The 20,831-nt window shown below is 37.3% G+C and overlaps 1 protein-coding gene across 1 annotated transcript; it reads left to right on the forward strand.

Annotated features, from left to right (window-relative positions):
- Positions 1-934: 934 nt before the first annotated feature.
- On the forward strand, positions 935-5,474 carry LOC136203046 (uncharacterized). Its single transcript, XM_065994087.1, has 3 exons — positions 935-1,329; positions 3,873-4,110; positions 5,055-5,474. The coding sequence occupies exons 1-3, from the start codon at positions 1,042-1,044 to the stop codon at positions 5,204-5,206; spliced, it is 678 nt and encodes a 225-aa protein (XP_065850159.1). The 5' UTR covers positions 935-1,041; the 3' UTR covers positions 5,207-5,474.
- The last annotated feature ends 15,357 nt before the right edge of the window (positions 5,475-20,831 follow it).

Consider the following 20,831-nt stretch of genomic DNA (forward strand, 5'->3'; position numbering starts at 1 on the left):
GTTAATTTTATTCTTTGTTTAGTGAACGGTGCGACCCATCTAACGGTTAGGCATGTTCGTTCCAACACTAGTGACTTTTGTTTTATAGTGGTGTCTCTTTGGCTCGCTGATGTTATTTCTTAAGGAACTTGTTCCTTCTATTTAATAAAAATTATTCTTTCTGCTCAACAAAGGAGAATTGATTTTGGTAAGATGATTTAATTGTAATTTTATACCTAATTAGGATTGGGAAAATTACACAGAAATTCATATTTTAAAAACTATATCAAGTTATCATTTTGGATTATATCAAACTAGTAAAATCAGTACTTTTAATATATTGTAAGGATTAGAATTTATAAATTAGAAGTCTAGAATATATTTGACATGGTTTCTGATTTATGAATTAGAGTCTAGAATTTTTAAATGATAGTATAAAATCATAATATATAGAAAATTGTGACATATTAAGAATTAAGTTTGGTGATATGACTTTGCTGCAATTTTGTACTTAATTATGATATTCATGTATTTGACCCATTAGGATTTTGATGTAAAAAAGCCCAAAAAGTTAAGTGGGTTGGACTTAGATTTGGAAACTGATCTCAAAGAGTAGCCCGGCTCGGATCTAATTAGCAAGCAGGCTTATATTGAGATGAAGTTAATGAGAGATCGAAGGAGGCAAAAGAAAGCATAAAAGTCAAAGGGAGAGGGCGAAATAGATGTTGATTAGCAATAGCTAACGCCACGTGCACAACTCAGGAATTATTAGAAAACAGAAGAGTTATAATTCGGTGTGATCAGCTACAATAAAACTAAAACCCTAAATCGGCTCATCTTATATGAATTCCTGATTTACGGTTCTAGATTAAGTTATGGAATGTTCGCATATGCAGTGAATAATCACCAAGAGAGAAATATCCAAAATCCCAATAATGTACAAATCCTTTAACCAACTACCAATTTATCAAAATCCGAGTGGAAATGAAGTGACCGAATCAGTAGCTCTCACTTCAAGCCTTAGTTTCTCGCTGTTTCCAATTCCACAAAGTTCTCACGACAATGGATGAGAATCACCATTACGAAGAGATCAACGGCGTCGACGGTAGCAAGTCGAAACGAGTTGTACCAGAGGATGAGACTCTCTACGGCGTGCTTCACCGTATGCTGACTACGATCCTTGTTCCTGATTCTAGTAGTACCCCTGCATCAGCACCGGCGATTCAACGGATCAAGGCCTCTTTTTCTGAGAATGGTCCTCTTCTCAAAGATGCTACTAGAAACGCAAGTCGTAAAGTTATGATCTGGACTCGACGGGGCGGCCCTTTACGGGCACTCTTCGTAATCTCTGTGAGTACGCTTTAATTGCTTTCAAGCTTACGAATAATTGTGTTTAGTTTCATCCAGGATAACTAAAGAAACAAAATGTGCTTTGTCTAAAATTTATAATTTGTTTTAGGCCTGGAGCCAATATGATGTATTCTTTATGATAGTGATTTTATCAATCTTAACTCTGGAAATTATTTTACTAATATGATGCAGAAGTTGTACATGTATTCCCCTAAACCGCTGTTATAGTGATGAGGAATGAATTCAAATTATGGAATTCTCTTTTATATATATAATTGAATCCTGATGTTTCTAATGTTTTGAAAGATACAAGTTAAAATTTAAATTCAATTGAATTTTCAAAATTAATGAATTAAATTTAAATTTTAGTTGTATTTAATGTTTTTAATCTCTAAAATGATTAGATTGAATATAATTTGAAAAAATCAGCTATTTTAATAGAATTTGGTTAGATTTATATATTTCTATAATTGAACTATAGATGAAAAAATCCTAATATGTTTTTCCTTATTATTATTTTTTTTAAATTTTGTGTCATTCGAATCATATAGAATTTCATATTTCATAACAATAGCTTAATTTTTATTTTTAGTTTTTATTTGTTATCTTTTTTTTTATTCTTTTAATAACAATGTACAATAAATATTTTTTTGGAGGATCTAAGCAAGAAAAGAGTGGAACAATTAAAGCATGTTATAAATGGATTTCTTAAAATGTTAAGGAATGCATTTAAATTCAAACAATATGTTTTTTTTTAAGAAACTTCTTTTTTGAATTCTAGATAATTAGAGCTAAAAAATATTTGAAAGAATGTTGCATGGAACTTGCACTTCGAGCAAATTCAAAATGATTAGAAGTCATACCAAATTATGGGACTCATTTGAAACTGGAATGAATTGTTATGCATATATTTCTAACACCTAAATAGTTTTTACCAATGAGATTATTGCTGTTTAAACCAATTAACTTTCGTATAAATTTATATATAAATGAATTCATCTTTGCTGTTTTGAGGTACTACTTGTCATGAGAATTTCACAGTAAGTATATTTTCTATGCTTATCAAAGCGATGACTTCAAGTATCGAACTGCATAAACAACCAAGCCTTAGTTATAAGTAGTTGTTCTCGGCTATATAGATCCTTCTTTTATATTTGGTCCTATTATGAGTAAGGTATATTGAGAGATCTAGCACTTGGAACCATGTTGAATGACTGTTATCTAAGTCAATCTTGGTCTTTGCCTTCGCTTTTTGCTCGTAGTTACTCAACTGCATTGCATTTATGCGATGGGCTGTTTGTAAACATCAAACATGCCTAGACTACATTAAGTTTCCTTCTCTTATCTTATCCCCAATAGGTGCCACACCCAACTTGTCTAAAATGCATTTATTGCTAATTATATTCGTCCTTGTGTGTCTGCTCACTGAATGTCCTTGTGTGTCTACTCACTGAACATCGTCATCTCTGTTACGCTCATCTATCAATATACAGTTATATACTGTTAGCAAGGATGCAGGGACCTTAAGGGATAAAGACACTAATGATAGGCCTAGGGTTTGGAGGGTCTATGAGAGAAGGAAGGGAGGACAGGTGGCAAAGTAACAGTGGTCTGTTTGTATGTGAGTCTGTGTGTTTGTCGGGTAGGAGGTTATTAAATAAAGGAGGAGGCTGTGAGAAAAGGGAGAGTATGTTTATCTTATTTTGGACCTGCTGTCTGTAGCAGAGGTCAGGGGAGGGGCTTGTCCCTGTGAGTGGGTATATTCCTATTGTATTCATCTCATATTATCTCTGTTGTCTATCTTATCTTTATTATATTCATCAGTATATTAGTAGTATATTCTTCTTCTCTAAGCTTTCTCTTTTACTGGGTTATTTCTCTTAACTGGCTGGTCATTCTTTATCATATACAGTCCGTTTACCACTCAACATTCACTTCCCTAGAGCAAAGCTGGTCATATAGCTGTACTGTGAAAGTTTCCTTCTAGTTATATAGGCATTCTATTACATAACAACCTTGTAGCACTTCTGCCCTTAATGACTTTCCATCTTTAATTCTATTATTCAGAAGGATTCATATAACGTGATTTGCTCATGATTTTACAATGGCCACCAATGTACCACAACACAACCCACCTCGTTTATATTGGGACTGGCAATACGCCAACAGAATGGGCAAACTTTGATGATTTAGGTAACCACGTATTGAAAACAAAGGTGATTATTTTGTTATTTCCATCTGGTAAACATATCTAGCTCTGAAAATAGAAACTAATGGTCTTGGTGATATCTGTCCCTTGCGAATGAAATGACATGCTGAACAAATTTTAACACCTTTACATGCCTGAAATCTTGTGTGGATTTGGTATTTTTCTTTTTTCTCAACTTGTGCCCACTCCACTACAACAGTTTTGTCAACTTGTCCCTATTTGAACAGAAAAGTCACTTCCCATTTTAACTTTTCATTTCGTTTTATTATTTTATCCCTTGTCAATTTTTCCTTTTCCAGTTTTTCTTGATTGCTATGTTCTATTTCTTTTTCAGGTTGGGACTATCACTCTTCTTTCTATGACAGGATTGCTTGTCTTTATGCTTTTCTTTCTGGCAGCAACTGTGAATGCAATTATTGTATCTCTTCTCATATCTTTGGCAGCAGCTGGAGGCTTTTTGGCTTTGTTCTTTGTTTGTATGACAGCTATATACATTGGCGCATTATCAGTTGCTGTTTTTGTCATATCCACAGCAACAATTTCAGCAATCGTAGCTGTTCTAATTGCTACAGGTAGAGCTTCTGAAGAATTCAATCTTTTCTATTTATAATTTAATCCAAATAATTAAGTTTTTACCTCCCCTATCTGCTTGGAATTCAAATTAAAAGAGTTTGAGGTATGAGCTCTTACAAAAAAGATAGCCACTGATGCAGCTGCGGCATTGGGGGATTGAACTCATGGATTTTTTTTTTTTACCAAACAACAGTTCTTTTATCCAGAGTTTTTCCTCTCCTCATCTTCTTTGTAATTCAAACAATACATTGGAGGTTATAGTTTTTACAGTGGATAGCCACAGATGCAGACCAAAGGAATTCAACTTGGGCGGATCCTTTACTTAACTCCAGCACCTCCCCCAGAAAAAAAAAGATAATAAAGAGAGATTGTAGATTTAAGGGAGTTTATATTTACAAGCTATGAAACCCTGATTTGAGTTGTACTGGCTATGCTAGAAGAGGAAAAGTATATTGAGAGGCAGAGTCGCAGAGAACTAGAATTACACTAATGATGATGCATAATTTTGATGTATGGAGAACTACAAATAATACATGCTAACCCTGACTATTCATCATAATATATTTTCAATTGGTTGGTTGGAGATAATTGACAAAACAGATTTGCCCAGCATGACATAAGATGAGCTAGTTCTTTAAAATATATTCTTCCTGCATGTCAAGCTTGTGGAATTCTTGGGGGTTCTCTGATGTTTCATCATATGTGTGCATGCATGAACACTTTTTCCTACTATGTTTGATGGTTTGAACGTTTAAATGTTTTGTAATCCATGGTCATGATAGAGTCAAAATATTCACCATTTCACAAATTTGATATAAACACCAATTTCTAGCAAGGTGCATGAATACTATAAAGTTTCTCAATGTGGCATTTCATATTACGAGGTTAATATTCTTTAGTGGTTTTGTCTTGCTTGGAACCTTACAACTTTGTGCTTCTTCAGGTTGGATTGGATTTTTCTGGACTGTCTGGTTGGTGACAAAGAAAAGTATGGGTGTGGCCAAGCACTCAGTAAACATGACTGGATCAGCAATTTCAGCTTACACCTCTGCTCGGAATGTGCGGCGCCATGAACCAAACAAGGTGTCAGATTGATGCATTGTTGTCAGATTGAAGCATCATGCATCGGACTCCATGTATGTAGACACCCTTCTATGGTCCTGGATATTTATAGTTTTGTACATCATTTTGCTTCTCAGTCCGGACTGGCTTCCTGGGTAATGTTTGTTGCCAGTAATAGTTGCGTGTTTATAATTAGGTAACTTATAGTATCATTTACTATTACAACTTGAAATGATTTGTCAGGACTGAATTATATTCCATCTTTGTTTTCAGCTTGCTTTATGCCATCTTTCTTTTGTTACTTGTTATTTGCCTATGTTGTTGCTGCACTTAATAGAAAGAATGCCACCATAGTAGTCATAGACAAACTTTTCTTTTTCATGACTATAACTTCAGATCCTTGTATGCTTGTAGAAACTGTGTATTGTGTAATGAGCTCAAGTTGATGCAACCAAATGGTTTTAGGTGTCATGGCAGTTGAATGTAGTTGCACATTATATTTGGTAGAACACATAATTTTTTCACTTCATTTATCGTTTTTTTTTTTGTTTTGCCGAATATTAGAAATAATAATAAAATTTATTGTTGGTTACTAAACTTTTAGATAATTTGTTCCTTGATATGATATTTAAACCTTTTAGATTAATGGTTGAGATTAAAGTACTGGCATCTCCATTTATTTATAGAATTTCAGATCCATGGTAGGGTGGGTTATTAGTGGAATTTCAAACACATGGTAGGATAGACTATGTTGTACACATTTCAATCCAACTAGGCATTTGTGTGAGGAATGCATTAAAGATAATAATGAAACTTAATTTTGAGCTTTACTTTTTATTAACTTAAAAGTTTTTCTGTCAATTGGCTCCATTGACATTGAATCCCTATGTAGTATATACTTGGCGAAAGAATGATGTACATTATTCACTTTTGATTGTTTACTGATGATGAGACATTTAAATGAGGATTCCGGTAATTAGATCAGTACTAAGTGTCTTATCTCCAAATTTATAACCCAAATCAATTTGTGTTTCAACATTCTTGTATTAGTTTCTGTTCATAAAAAAGATAATCCAGATTCAAAAAAAAAAAAAAAAAAGATAATCCAATCAACTGATTGTTCATCTTTATTTCTTTCTTGTAATGAAACATGTTTGAAACGTTGAAATTTCTGCCTAATACCAATTGAAGTATGTGCTTAAAAATGGGCAAAAGCTAAGATTTAGCTCATGCACTTGGTATAATTTGTCATCATTGTAGTCCTCCTCTATTTTAATTTGGTTACAATTGACTTGTGTACTTTGGTTTTGATATAATTTGGTTGCTTGATATAAAAATTAGATACTTGATTAGAGTGTTAATAAGCCAGAGTAATTCGTAAACTATTCGAGCCAAGCATGAGCTCGGAATCAATTCGAGACATTAGCGAGTCAAGTCAGAGCTTCCTTAAGCTCGACTCGATTATTTTAATTAATATATGTATTTTATTAATTTTTAATTCAATAATTAATGACTGCAACAAATGCTCGATTATTTTAATTAATGTATGTATTTCATTAATTTTTAATTCAATTAGTGGCTATGTGTAACAAACGAAAATTAGTAATTACTCTTAAACTTTAACTTTCAACTTGTGACAACTCACAAAGTTCATAAAAAAACACTTAATGGTTGTTTTAGGCATTTGGTTAGTCTGACAATTAAAAATCCAAAGTTCAAAATATAAATTTTAAAGATTAATTCATACGAATCGGTAATGATAATGAAGGTTATGATTTTAAACCAAAAAAAAAAAAACTCTTCACTCGATTAATTAGTAGGAAATAATCTCGTTCAAGATTGAATCTTAACTCCAATAGAAAACATGTCTCATTGATAAAAGTTATGTCTCCATATAAAAACTTAAGTTTATATATCTTCCAACTTTAGGTAATAAAAGACTAAATAACCCCCCATTAGGTTTTACAAGTTTGGTCTAAACACTACAGGCAAAATGAGAGGAAATAGGATAATGGGAAACAAGTAAATAAGGTCCAATGGAAAAACAACAATTACAGAATGGTAGGACATTAAATACCCTTTTGGCAGAACTGTGGCAGATCGCATAACTTGGTCATGAAGTCAGGTCAAACGACGTATGGTCTGGCTGATACGTCGTGTGGCTGGAACTTGCAGGGAATCCACACGAAAAGTGTTTTGAAGGAGTCACCGTGTAGGATTTCTTCGGTTTCAATTGGGATGTCATTATTTTGACTCATACAACGTGTGACAGGAATGAAACGTCATGTGAATTAAACAAAAACGAATAGAAACTTTTGCAATCAGTCACACGACGTGTGGTCCTCTTTACTCAGCTCTTTCGATCCTTTGATTGCTCACACGACGTGTTGCTGTCTCCAAATGCCGTGTGAGCTCTATTCCAGGCCTTCCCTGGATCACTCGTGTTTATGCCCTCACCATTCTCTCATTCTCTAGAAGAGTTGGACTCCAATTCCCCATAGTTTACTCAATGGGCACGTCCGACTTGTATAAGCTTAAGTCACGTACATTGAAGAAGGCTGCCATCTTACCTAACCAGTTCGGAAGTGCGATATGGTAGGCGTTTGCGCTGATTCTCTTAGTGACCTTGCACGGATCCTACTTTTTTGGTTGGAGCTTGCTACTCGACGCTTTTTACTTAAGTATTCTATGACTTCGTCCCCCACCTCAAACTAAATATTCATTCGGTGCAAGTCAATCTTGGGCTTTAGCTTTTTGTTTCACTCTTCAAGCGTCTCCTTTACCTCTTCATGAATTTGTTGTTACTTAATAGCAAGCTTATCAGCAGGTGTACTCACCTTATCGCCTTTTAGGATGCTTACAATATCAATGGGTGTGATTGAGGGTCTTCCTGTAGACCATCTCAAATGTGATCTTCCCGTACTTGAGTGGATGACCCCGTTATATGAAAATTTGGCTTGAGCCAACACCAAGTCCCACATTCTCGGCTTGTCTTTGCATGTTCTCCTCAAAAGATTTCCCAAGGTCTGGTTGACCGCTTCGGTTTGCCCATCGGTTTGGGGATGAGTTATAGGCATATAATTGACCCTAATAAAACATACCTTATGTGATATAAATGGGGCTAATTGAGGCTTAGGATTGTATAAATAAAGGACTAAAAAGGGTTTTATGCAGATCTTGATTGGAGAAGTCAAAACAGCTGCCGTGCAGCCTGTTTTGTAGTAAAAAAGGAGAAAGCAACCTTCGGACCAGCGGATAAAGCTGCGAACTGATGAGGACAGTGACAAGAGGGAGCGGAAGCAGGAGTAGGCGGCCTAAAAGCAACATGATGACATGAAGTTTCTGACCTTGAGTGTTCAAGTGTCAAACAAGCAACCACCCATTTCAGTAAAAGAACATTTTCAACCTTTTTGGAGAACAATCTTTGGATGTAATATTTTAGTTTATTATTTTATATCTTTTTGGGAGCCTTCCCTCCTTTATATTGAGAACAGAAGTGGAGGGAAGGAGACACTTTTCTTTTGGATAATTTTGGAGAGGGCGAAAAGCTCTCTAAGAACAAAAAGAACTCCGTTAATGGAGTATCACTGCTCAAACTCAGGCTGTTCACTCGTCACTATGAGTGAGTAGTCATTTGAATGGGCTAGGCTTGCTGGTGGCTAGTGCTGTAAGTAAACTTATCCTTTTTACGAATGAATGTTATTATCTGTTCAAGTGTTTGATGATGTCCTTAAATGCATGTTGAATACATCTATCTTAGTGATCAATGAATGATGGGGAACTACTTTCATTATCATGTATCTCTCATCAAACTTACAGGACCCAAAATAGGAATATAAGCGGATTGTATCAAGGGTTTTCTAAGTAGAAATGCTGCTTCATCCATAATGCTAGAAAAAACCAACTTTAAGGATGCTTAGAGTTGTAGCAAGACTTAGAATCTTAAGAACACACGAAAGTTGACTTAAGTGAGCCCAAAGCAGAGACCTTGACTTCACAATATTACATTCATGAATAAATAGGTGAAAGTTATGCTGTAAGCAACCTGTTCCTACCTTGGCTTAGCTTGTTCCTTCCTTCTATTGTAACAACCAACTTCTTTTGAACAATCAAGTAGTAAGTCTCTCACGTTTAGTCATTTCTGATCGGACCACAAAAAACCATTTTAAACCAAAGAAAGAAGTTACGTACTACGAACACCCTGTTCTATAAGGTTTTTCTATTAAAGTTATTCTTCAATCCATGAGGAGACGATACTTTACTTACTGAAATATTACTTGTATCTAGTGCACTTGCTAGAGTCTACTTTGAGGACAACAAGTTTTTAGCGTCGTTGCCGGGGATTGAAAGCAACAACTTTTCTGAAAATTTCTATGAAACAAGGTGTTTTTAATCTGTTTGTTAAATAGTGCAGCAAAAGTTAGATCTGTCTTGTAGTCTATGTGCAGAGCTGGACCACCAGATTTTTCTATCGATCTTGAACTTGAAAGAACATGTAGAAGGAATGAGACAGGGGCTAAAAGAGCTAGACAAAGAGAAAGGCAGAGACAAAAAAGAATGGCTGGCCGAGGACCAGAACAACAACCTCCTCCAGAAGGAGAGGGTGAAAACAACAACCCACAACCAATGAGGATAAGAGATTACTCGAGACCTACCACTGAAGGGCTCTCATCATGTATTGTGATGCCAAATGAGGGGAACAACATGTTCGAAGTCAAAGCGTCTATGATACAGATGTTACAAGCCGTTGTGCAATTCAGCGGGTACCCTAATGAAGACCCAAATGCTCATGTGCAAGATTTTGTTACAATGTGCAACACCTTCAGAACAAGCAGGGGAGTTTCCGATGAGGTGATAAGGTTGAAGTTGTTCCCTTTTTCTCTGAAAAACAAAGCAAAAAATTGGCTGAACAATTTGCAGCCGGGATCCATAACAACTTGACAGGACATGGCCAGTGCATTTTTAATGAAGTACTTGTTGAAACACCTTTCCACAAGATTTTGATTTGACAAAATCATTTAAGTTTATGATTAAGAGACAATTAAATTTAAGTGCTTTGATTTAATTGTACTAATCCATTTGTTCAATATTGAGTATAAAGTACAAAAGAAATAAAGAATAAGACAGGACCAAGTCAGCATGAGAACACAAGCTGAGTGAAGGGCAACTCGGCATAAGAAAAGATAAAGTCATCCTTAGAATGAAGCTGGTCAAAGAAGCTGAGTAGAATAGAACTCAGCATGAAAGAAGTAAAGTCTGCTTCAGAACAAAGCTGACCCTTGAAAGCTGAGTAAGAAGAACTCAGTATGAGAATTAGCCGACAATAAATCATCGGAGTAAAGCTGAGTGATTCACAAGTGTTCCGTTAGCTAAAAGACAAACCCAACAACTGTCTGCACCAATAATAGAAATCTTGGAATTATGCAAAAGTCAATTTCGAGAAACATGGGACAACTGAATTTGGCTAAAAGACAAACTGTCACAAGAAGACATCTGCAGCAAGAAGACAAATCAGACGTCTGAAGAAATCAGAAGACATGATTGACCTGACACCTGAAGCTAACCAGAAGTTGTCTCCCAAAAGAGCCGTTTTGGACTCAACAGACAAATCAATTTCAAATGATTTGTTCCTCACAATTCATCTATAAAAGGAACAAAGATTTCATTTGGAAGATTGCCGATTTACAGAAAATTACAAGTGAGAAAGATACAAATTCAAAGCACTCAAAACAAAAGAGAAAGCTTACACCAAAACTTCCATTCTCTGTGTAAATGCTAGATTGATTAGTTGTAATCATCTAAAGTGTTCTTTTTCTTAAAAGGAACAAGTGTGTGATCAATTGTAATATTGAGAGTGTGCGTGCTGAGTACTTGGTATTTAGTACTTAGTAGTAGAGAAATCTAAGTGTTGGGTTGTAGCACTTAGTAGGAGTTGAGGAGACGAATAGAGGAAGGTACTCTTGCATATTCAACTGCCTGTAATCGGTTTGTGCTCTACCCTTAAAGAGCTCAGTATTGGATTCTAAAAGCCCGGAGGACTATGGGGACTGGACGTAGGCAGAGAGGCCGAACCAGGATAAGTGATACTGAGTAATTTCTAACTCTCTCAAATATATATATATATATATATATATATATATATATATATATATATATATATATGTGTGTGTGTGTGTGTGTGTGTGTGTGTGTGCTTGTGTTGATTGTTACATTTACTCAGCATACAAACTGTTAGAAGCTGACACTAAGTAAATTGGAGTGCTGAGTTAGAAACTGACCACACGAGTGTCAATTCCCAACTCTCAAGTAAAACAGTCTTAGTCAACATCTGACTAAAGCTGTCTTACGCTAAGTTCGGCCAAGCTGACCAAAGCTGAGTTAATCAACTTATTGAAATAATTAAGTCAGCAAGATTAATTAGCGAAAAAGTTATATTAGTTCCTAACCCCCCTGGAACTAATCACACGGGACCAACAAGTGGTATCAGAGCCTAAGCTCACTACTCTAAGATATAACTATCTTGAGCAGATCCCCATAAATGGCTGAGAACAGCACTTGTTTCCTTCCAGGGAACCAAATAACACAGATACTCCCTGAGGGATTATCTATTAGTCGGCCTCCCCTATTCTTTGGATCCAACTATACATTCTGGAAGAATAGGATGAAGAACTTTATTCAAGCCACAAACATGAGTGCATGGCTTGCAATTGTTCAAGGCCCATATGTGCCATACAAAACCGTTGACAATGTAAAAGTTGTTAAGAGTGAAACTGAGTGGTCAGAAGATGACCTTAAAAAATTGCAAAATAATGCTTCGGCTATCAATATGCTTCACTGTGCTCTAGATGCTGCAAAATACAATAAAATATTAGGTTGTGAGTCAGCACAGGAAATTTGGAAGAAGCTCGAGCTGACCTACGAAGGCACAGGCAAGGTCAAAGAGTCAAAGGTGAATCAACACATGAGATTGTATGAATTGTTCGAAATGAACGACAATGAGGACATCTCCAGCATGAATGCTAGATTCACTAATATTATAAATGAGCTAAAAAGACTCGGCAAGAACTTCACCGAAGAAGAACAAGTGAAGAAAATCTTGAGAAGCTTACCAAAGAGCTGGCAAGCTAAGAAAACTGCAGTAGAAGAAGCTCAGGACCTGACTACATACAAGTATGATGAGCTAATCGGATCTCTGCTGACTCATGAGATCTCCATGCAAAACTTTGAAGCTAAAGAGAAAGAAAAGTCAGAAGACAAGAAACAAAAATCACTTGTCATGAAAGCTGACTCATCAGACGATGAGGAAATGGCCATGTTCACACGAAAAATGAAGAAGCTGTTTAGAAAGAATGAAAAGAACAGTAGAAGGCCATTCAGAAAAAATGACAGATACAAAGCTGAGTCCACTGACAAATACAAGAAGGACAGCTCCAAGTCTGTCACATGTTTTGAGTGCCACCAAACTGGGCACATCAAGTCAAGCTGCCCAAACCTCAAAAGAGATAAGAAGGGAAACAAGAAAGCAATGGTAGCAACATGGAGTGACAGTGATGAGTCAACATCATTTGAAGCTGATGCAAATGAAACGGCAAACATATGATTTATGGCCGATGATGCTGATCACTCTCAATCTGAGCAAGCTGACCTCTCTGATGAAACTGACCAGGAGGTACACAACAATGAGGTAACACCCTTACTCTTGTTTAGAAATGAGATGGTCAATGCCCTGAGTGATTTATATAAACTAACTAAGAAATGTAACAAGAAAATAAAATCACTCAACAGGCGGTGTGACGAGATTGAAGAAGTCAAGCTGAGTGACCTCCGATATCTCCTCCAGGACAACTCAGATTTACATAGTAACATGGAAATAATGCATAAGTTTGTCACGGAAGTCCAATCTGAGTCAAAGAAACTAAGAAAGGACGTTACAACCCTACAGAGTCAAATAAAAGGCTCAAATAAAAATAAAACTCATGCTGAGTACGCAAGTACTAGTCAGCATAAACAGTTCACTCAGTGTGACTGTTGCGGGAAAAAGGGACACATAAGAGATGTGTGTTGGTTTAACAAGCGGATTGTCCAATGTGACTTCTGCGGAAGAAAAGGACATACCACCAAGGTATGTTGGCACGCTCAGTATAATAATGTAGACCACACTCAGCATCACCCTCAAAGGGTAACATATTGTGACTTCTGTGGTAAACAAGGCCACACTGTAAAAGTATGCCGTCACAAGTTAAAATATGACTTTGCACCTGTTTATGCTAACAAACGAGGACCCAAAAAGAATTGGGTACCTAAAAATGAATAATCTAAAATGCAGGTAAGCCTGAGATGCGTGGAGAAATCAAAACTGTGGTACATAGACAGCGCATGCTCGAGGCACATGACTGGTGATGAAACTCAGTTCATCACACTAGAGCTTAAACGAGGTGGAAGTGTAAGCTTTGGAGACAATAAGAAGGGTAAGATAGTCGGCTCAGGTACTATCGGAGGTAACCTAACTATTGAGTCAGTCTCCTTAGTTAAAGGCCTCAAATACAATCTGCTGAGTGTAGCTCAGCTTTGCAAGAGCGGCAGAAAGGTTGTATTTGATGATACTAAGTGTCAAATAATCGAGGGAAAAACAAACGAATTGATTTTAACTGCCCCTCGTGTAGACAATGTATATATGCTGAGTTTAGAAAACCAGTTTTATAAAAACATATGCTTAGTGTCTAAAGAGGATAACTCCTGGCTATGGCATAGAAGACTTGGTCATGTAAGCATGGACCTTCTTGCCAAATTAGCTAGAAATCAACTAGTTGAGGGATTGCCCAAACTTAAATTTGAAAAAGATCAATTGTGTAAAGCTTGTCAGCAAGGCAAACAAACTAAGAAGTCATTTCAAAGTAAAAATATTGTCTCAACCAAGAGACCATTGGAATTACTACACCTGGATCTTTTCGGACCTATCCAGCCACTCAGCTTGGGAGGTAAGAAATTTTCCTTGGTCATTGTAGACGATTTCTCTCGGTACACTTGGATCATCCTACTGAGTAGCAAGGATGAAACATTTGAGATGTTTACCACATTGATTAAAAAGCTTGAAATTGACAAAGACCTAAAAGTAGCTCACATTAGAAGCGACAATGGTGGAGAATTCAAAAACCAACAGTTTGATGAATTCTGTGAAACCAGTGGTTTTGACCACAATTTCTCTGCTCCTAGAACACCTCAACAAAATGGGGTTGTTGAAAGGAAGAACAGAACAATTGTCGAAATAGCTAGGACAATGCTGAGTGAAAATAGGCTTCCAAAGTATTTCTAGGGTGAAGCTGTCCACACAGCATGCTATATTCTAAACAAGGCTCTTGTTAGACCTATTCTTAAGAAAACCCCATATGAACTTTGGAAAGGACGAAAGCCCAACATTGGCTACTTTCGTGCCTTTGGGTGTAAATTTTTTATACTCAACACAAAGGATAACCTTGCAAAATTTGACGCTAAAGCTGATGAAGCGATCTTTTTGGGATACTCAACAAACAGTAAAGCATATAGAGTATACAATAAACGAACTCAAATTGTAGAAGAGTCTGTCCATATTGAGTTCGATGAAGCTGACCCTGCAGGGAAGTCAACTCAGCTCGAAGAAGATGAACTGAGCTCAGCTTCCGCTGACCAAAATGGAGCTCCCGAGTCATCAATACAAGGGCTGACCAAAGGTAAACAAGAAGTTGAGATTACCTTTGCTGACCAATCTACTCCTGCAGAAATTGTAGAAACATCTGTTCCAAATAACTCAGCATTGCCCAAAGAAATAAGAATTCCAAGAGGACATTCAAAAAAATCCATTCTTGATGCTGCTGAAAACAAGGTAATGACAAGAGATCAGCTTCGGAAGTATCTAAGCAATGTGGCCTTTGTCTCAATACATGAGCCAAAGAACTTCAACGATGCTGAGCACGATGAGTATTGGATCAATGCCATGCAAGAAGAACTCGATCAATTCACTAGAAACGAGGTATGGGATTTAGTACCTAAACCTAGGAATCAAAAGACCATAGGAACTAAATGGGTATTTAGAAATAAGCTAGATGAGCAAGGAAATGTAGTTAGAAATAAAGCCCGACTTGTAGCCTAAGGCTATAGTCAGCAAGAGGGTATTGACTATGGAGAAACCTTTGCACCCGTTGCTAGGCTAGAAGCTATACATATACTGTGTGCATATGCTAGCTTTATGAATTTCAAATTATATCAAATGGATGTTAAAAGTGCATTTCTTAATGGTTTTATAAACGAAGAGGTATATGTTAATCAACCTCCTGGGTTTGAAGATCCGAAATTTCCAAACCATGTTTATAAACTCAAGAAGGCCTTATATGGCCTAAAGCAAGCTCCACGAGCTTGGTATGAAAGGTTGACCAACTTCCTGCTGACCAGGAATTATGTCAGAGGCAAAGCTGACACAACCTTGTTCATTAAGAAAAAGGGTAAACATACCCTACTTGCACAAATTTACGTAGATGACATAATTTTTGGTGATACTGACGATTCCATGTGCAAAGAATTTAGTAAACAAATGCAAACTGAGTTCGAAATGTCTATGATGGGCGAACTCAACTTCTTCCTTGGACTACAAATCAAGCAAAGTAAGAATGACATTTTCATTAGTCAGTCTAAGTATGCCAAAGAAATGCTAAAGAAATTCGATATGGAAGAATATAAACCCATATCAACCCCAATGGGTACTGATACGGTCCTTTGTGCTGACGAAAAAGGTAAGTCTGTAGATAGCAAACTATACTGAGGTATGATAGGCTCTCTACTTTATCTAACTGCTAGCAGACCTGATATTCAGTACTCAGTATGTTATTGTGCAAGATATTAAGCTGACCCCAGAGAATCTCACTTAATAGCTGTAAAAAGAATTTTCAGATATTTGCAGAGCTCAGTTAATGCAGGTCTATGGTATCCAAATACAAGTGACTTCACACTGATTGGATATACTGATGCTGACTATGGACGAGACAAGCTAGAACGAAAAAGCACTTCAGGAGGATGTCACTTCCTAGGAAGCTGTCTTGTATCTTGGTTCAGCAAGAAGCAGTCATCTGTGGCCCTGTCTACAACTGAAGCTGAGTACATTGCTGCTGGAAACTCTGTGGCACAAGTCCTATGGATTAAGCAACAGCTTGAGGATTATGGTGTCAAGACAGGAACAATAGAAGTCATGTGTGACAACAAAAGCGCCATTGACTTATCGAAGAATCCAATCCAACACCGCAGGATGAAGCATGTGAGCATAAGACATCACTTCATTAGGGATCATGTACTCAAGGGTGAGACCAAGCTGACCTATGTACCAACAAATGATCAGCTTGCGGATATCTTCACAAAGCCTTTGGCTCATGAGCAATTCAACATACTGAGGGAAGCTATCAGTATGTCTAATCCTCTTTAGTAAATTCTATGCGCTAAATTGAATGTTGAGTGATTGCCATGCTGAGTGATTAGTGAAAATTTAGTAACTACTGCATGCTGAGTAAAGAATGACATGAATTCACCCTAAGCTGAGTAGACATACATGCTGAGTGGTTCTCCCTAAGCTGAGTTACTAAAATCCACAACTATCCTACGTAGAACTGACTACTCAAAAATCACAAACGTTTGACATTCTCTATACTGAGTAAATCTCATTTAAAACATTAAATGCTGGCATGCGCATTAATGACCACCTAGGAGAACGTAAGCAATAATGATAAATCTCGTGCGCCGAACGTGTCATAAATGACAGAATCCCTGTCGGTTGATAACCTCGAGGGTAAAACGGCTAGTTCAACATTTAGGATTCATTAGCAGCTCTATAAAGTGGAAGTTTTCCCACTTATCACTCTTTACAGACGAAAACCCTTGGCATTCGAATCTCTCTCTCTCTCTGAATCTCAAAATCCTTTCAAAAGTTCATAATGTTGGTCCCTAGTGATTAGTTCCAAGGGGGGGATAGGAACTAATGTAACTTTTTCGCTTTTAATTATGCTGACTTAATATAATTTTAAGAGTTTGATAACTCATCGTGTTGGTCAGCACGGCCGATTGATTAGTCAGACACTTTTAGTACTATGCTGACTAAGACTGCTTGACTTGAGAGTTGGGAATTGACACTTGAAAGGTCAGCTTCCAACTCAGCACTCAGATTTACTCAGTTCCAGTTTTAACAATTTATAAGCTGAGAAAATTTCACAAGCAACACATGCACATATATATATATATATATATATTGAGAGAAAGAGTTTAGAAGTTACTCAGCACGACTTATCCTGGTTCGGCCTCTCTGCCTATGTCCAGTCCCCAGTTCCTCCTGGGATTTTTCAATCCAATACTGAGCTCTTTCAAGGTAGAGCACAAACCCTTTACAAGGCAGTGAGTATGCAAGAGTACGTCCTCTATTCGTCTACTCAGCTCCTACTGAGTACTACAACCCAGCACTTAGATTTTTCTACCACTGAATGCTTACAACCAAGCACTCAGCATGCACTCTCAATATTACAATTGATAAAACACTTGTTCTCTTTTCAGTAAAGAAAACTTTAGAAGATTACACAGAATCACTCTAGCATTTACACAAAGAATAGAAGATTTGGTGTAAGATCTTTTTTGTATTTGAGTGCTTTGAAGATTTCTCTCTTGGATCTTTCTTATTTGTAATTCGGCTAATGTCCAAGTGAAATCCTTGTCCATTTTATAGATGAATTCTGGAAATTAGACCGTTTGATTTTGGTGTGTCTGTTGATTCCAAAACGGCTCTTTTAGCAGACAGCTTCTGGTCAGCTCCAGACTGTTCCGCCATTCCCTTCCTCTGTTTTCTTCAGGCGTCAGGTTTTGTCTTCTTGCATCAGACTTGTCTTTTTGTGCCAGTTGTCTTTTACCAATAATCCATTGACCCATGTTTCTTGGAATTAGTCTTTTGTGTATTTTCGAGGCTTCAATTATTGGTGCAGAAGATTGGCAGACTTTGTCCTTTAGTGAACGGATCCTTCATACTGTCCTGACTGTCACTCAGCTTCACTCGTTATCTTCGAATGTTCAACTTCCATGCTGAGTTCCTTCTTGGTCAGCTCCGTTCTGTTTATACGATTATGAAGGAGTCTTCTAATTTAGTCAGCTTCGTTCTGGCAACTTAGAAGGAAGCTTCTAATGTTGAGTTCTACTCTACTCAGCTTCTATTCTTCCATGCTGAGTTCCGTTCCACTCAGCTTGTATTCTTTCATGCTGACTTTTGTCCTGTCTTACTTTATATATATATATTTGCACTCAATATTGAACAAACACATTAGTACAATTAAATCAAAGCATTTAATTTTAATTGCCTCTTAATCATGGATGATTTTGTCAAATCAAAATCTTGTGGAAAGGTGTTTCAATAAACTCCCCCATTTTGATGTTGGCAAAATACATAATTATGGAACTCAGTTATAAGTTACCCCATGATTGATTTATTTTTGAAATGACTCCCCCGTAAGGGTTGCACATATTGTCTTAACTTAATTCTAAACCTTCCAAGATTTAATTGAATTATCCTTAAGACATTTGTGTATACTGACTTAATTTAATGTTAGATTTTTTAAGATCTGAGCTAATTTGATTTAAGTCAGTTTTCAAAAATATTAGAAGTATGTTGCTACTCAGTTTATTATATAAGTATTTTGGTGTTAATGTATACTGAGTATTTTTTACTTCTTAATTTTGTTTGTTCAATTTTATCGACCAGATTGAGGAAATAGTACTTGTCATAGATTAAGCAAAAAAGACATATGAGGAAGGAAAGATTCTATGCTAAGTTCTAAACATTGACTAGGCTATATCTAGTTCTTCTTCTTCTTTTCCTTCACATTGACCTGAGCTTGATGGTCAGCTTGATCAGCTTGATATACTCCTTTGCCTTTATCTTTACTTCCTGAGGCATTACCTGCAAGTTGAGTTCCTTCTTGGCTTGTCTCCCCCGTTTTTCCATCATCGGGTTTATAAAGGAAGGTATCGTTGCGAGCATGAGTGGAGAGGTGATTTGAGTAACACTGGAGCCTCTTAGTACTTTCACGCAAGCCATCAATTATAGGAACACTGTCATCTTGGACATGGCGAGGAACCCGGAGAGAGCTGCTAATCATGCTGAGTAGGCATTCATGGGATTTGCTAAGCCAGGTGAGCGTGCTGGTGAGCTGACCAAAAGATTGGTGGTACATCTTTAGCAAGGCAGAGTCATAAAACATGCGCTGAGCATTGTTGATGCGCATTGCCTTCATAATTGCTTGGGAAAAGCTCAAGAGTTGACTATTTGAGACTGGATCAACATCCATTTGTGCTTTGTTGACGTTGAGTAAACTTACTGCTTCACTCAGTTGGTCAATTGTGCACTAGGAGGAGGAGGAGACTAATTCATGCGTACTGGTCAGTTCAGCAGTTAGCTTGGCAAAGCAGTCTTGTAACTCAGCAGAGGTAGCATACTCAGGATTGCCAGTTGCGCTTGATTTGGACAGTTCTGCAGTTAACTTAGCAAAATAGCCTTGAAGTTCAGTGGAAGTTGCATACCCTAGATTAACTTCCGACGATTGTTGGATTTTGCCTTCAAGCGAGTTCAGATGGTTCACCATTGTGAGTACTAATTCAGTCAGCTTTGCTATTTGGTCTTGGCTTGGTTGCTGAGTTTGAACAGTGGTTATAATACTTACCAGATCCTTGAGTCCTCTAAGTTCATTGAGAAGCTGAGTGATACCAGACAGTTGGGAGGACTCAGCATGAGAAGATCTAGTAGCATCAGCTTGAGGAGGGTTCAAATCTTGAAGCAAGGACTGAGCAGAGGCAATGATTCGTCGTCCTGACTCAGTAGCATTCAAGTATTGGAATTGAGCAGCATTTGACTCAGAGGCTGGAATTGAGCTTGATGGTGGTGGAGTTGGCTGTTTGCCAGATTGATCATCTTGCAGATTGGTTTCAGGAGCTGATTTATCAACATGCTGTGTTGGAGGTGGAGTTTGGTTAGTCATGTTGACCTGCTCAACTTGATTTGGTGACGTTGAGGCAGGATTTGTTCCATCTTGAGCGGCTGGATTTGGATCTTCAAGGGTTTTGGCTTGTTCCTCATCCTGAGTAACAGAGGCTGGTCGTTTGCAAAGTATGTGAACTGTAGCTTAGACAGGTCAGTAAATTGTTCTTGAACAGGAGAGTCTGCAAGGAGATCAATAACTGGAGTTTTATGGGCTTTCTTCTTAAGCCGCTTGAACCTTTGTTCCTTGGGAGGAGAAGGGTCAGCATGAATGTTCTCCTCATCGGTATCAACTGTCTCTTCTTCCACAGTTGGATGCTCATGTTGCTCAACATGATCCTCAACAGCAACATTTTCTTCTTCCTCAACTCTTTGCTCAGCATCACCCTGAGGTTGCTCAACATCAGCAGGTTCTTCCTGCTCAGTATGGACGTCTTCCTCAACAAAAGTTTCTTTCTCAGCTTCCTTTTTAGGTCAGTTCCATGACCTTTGGAAGATACAACCCAATCTAGGGGATCAGCTTCAACTGTCTTTAAGGTATTAACCTTCTTCCTTTTCATCAAAGGGGATTCCGGGGTTTCTTCTTCATCCTCAGGCTCTTCTGGCCTCTTTCTCTTCTCTGCCGACTCAGCT

Source organism: Euphorbia lathyris, chromosome 1, assembly GCF_963576675.1.
Source record: "Euphorbia lathyris chromosome 1, ddEupLath1.1, whole genome shotgun sequence".
Taxonomy (NCBI): domain Eukaryota; kingdom Viridiplantae; phylum Streptophyta; class Magnoliopsida; order Malpighiales; family Euphorbiaceae; genus Euphorbia; species Euphorbia lathyris.

Bases quoted from the DNA above. Each gene is read 5' to 3' on its own strand.
- LOC136203046 (XM_065994087.1), top strand. From the start codon at position 1,042: ATGGATGAGAATCACCATTACGAAGAGATCAACGGCGTCGACGGTAGC. The intron at 1,330-3,872 runs GTGAGTACGCTT...TTTCTTTTTCAG, and splicing joins GGGCACTCTTCGTAATCTCT to GTTGGGACTATCACTCTTCT. The intron at 4,111-5,054 runs GTAGAGCTTCTG...GTGCTTCTTCAG, and splicing joins AGCTGTTCTAATTGCTACAG to GTTGGATTGGATTTTTCTGG.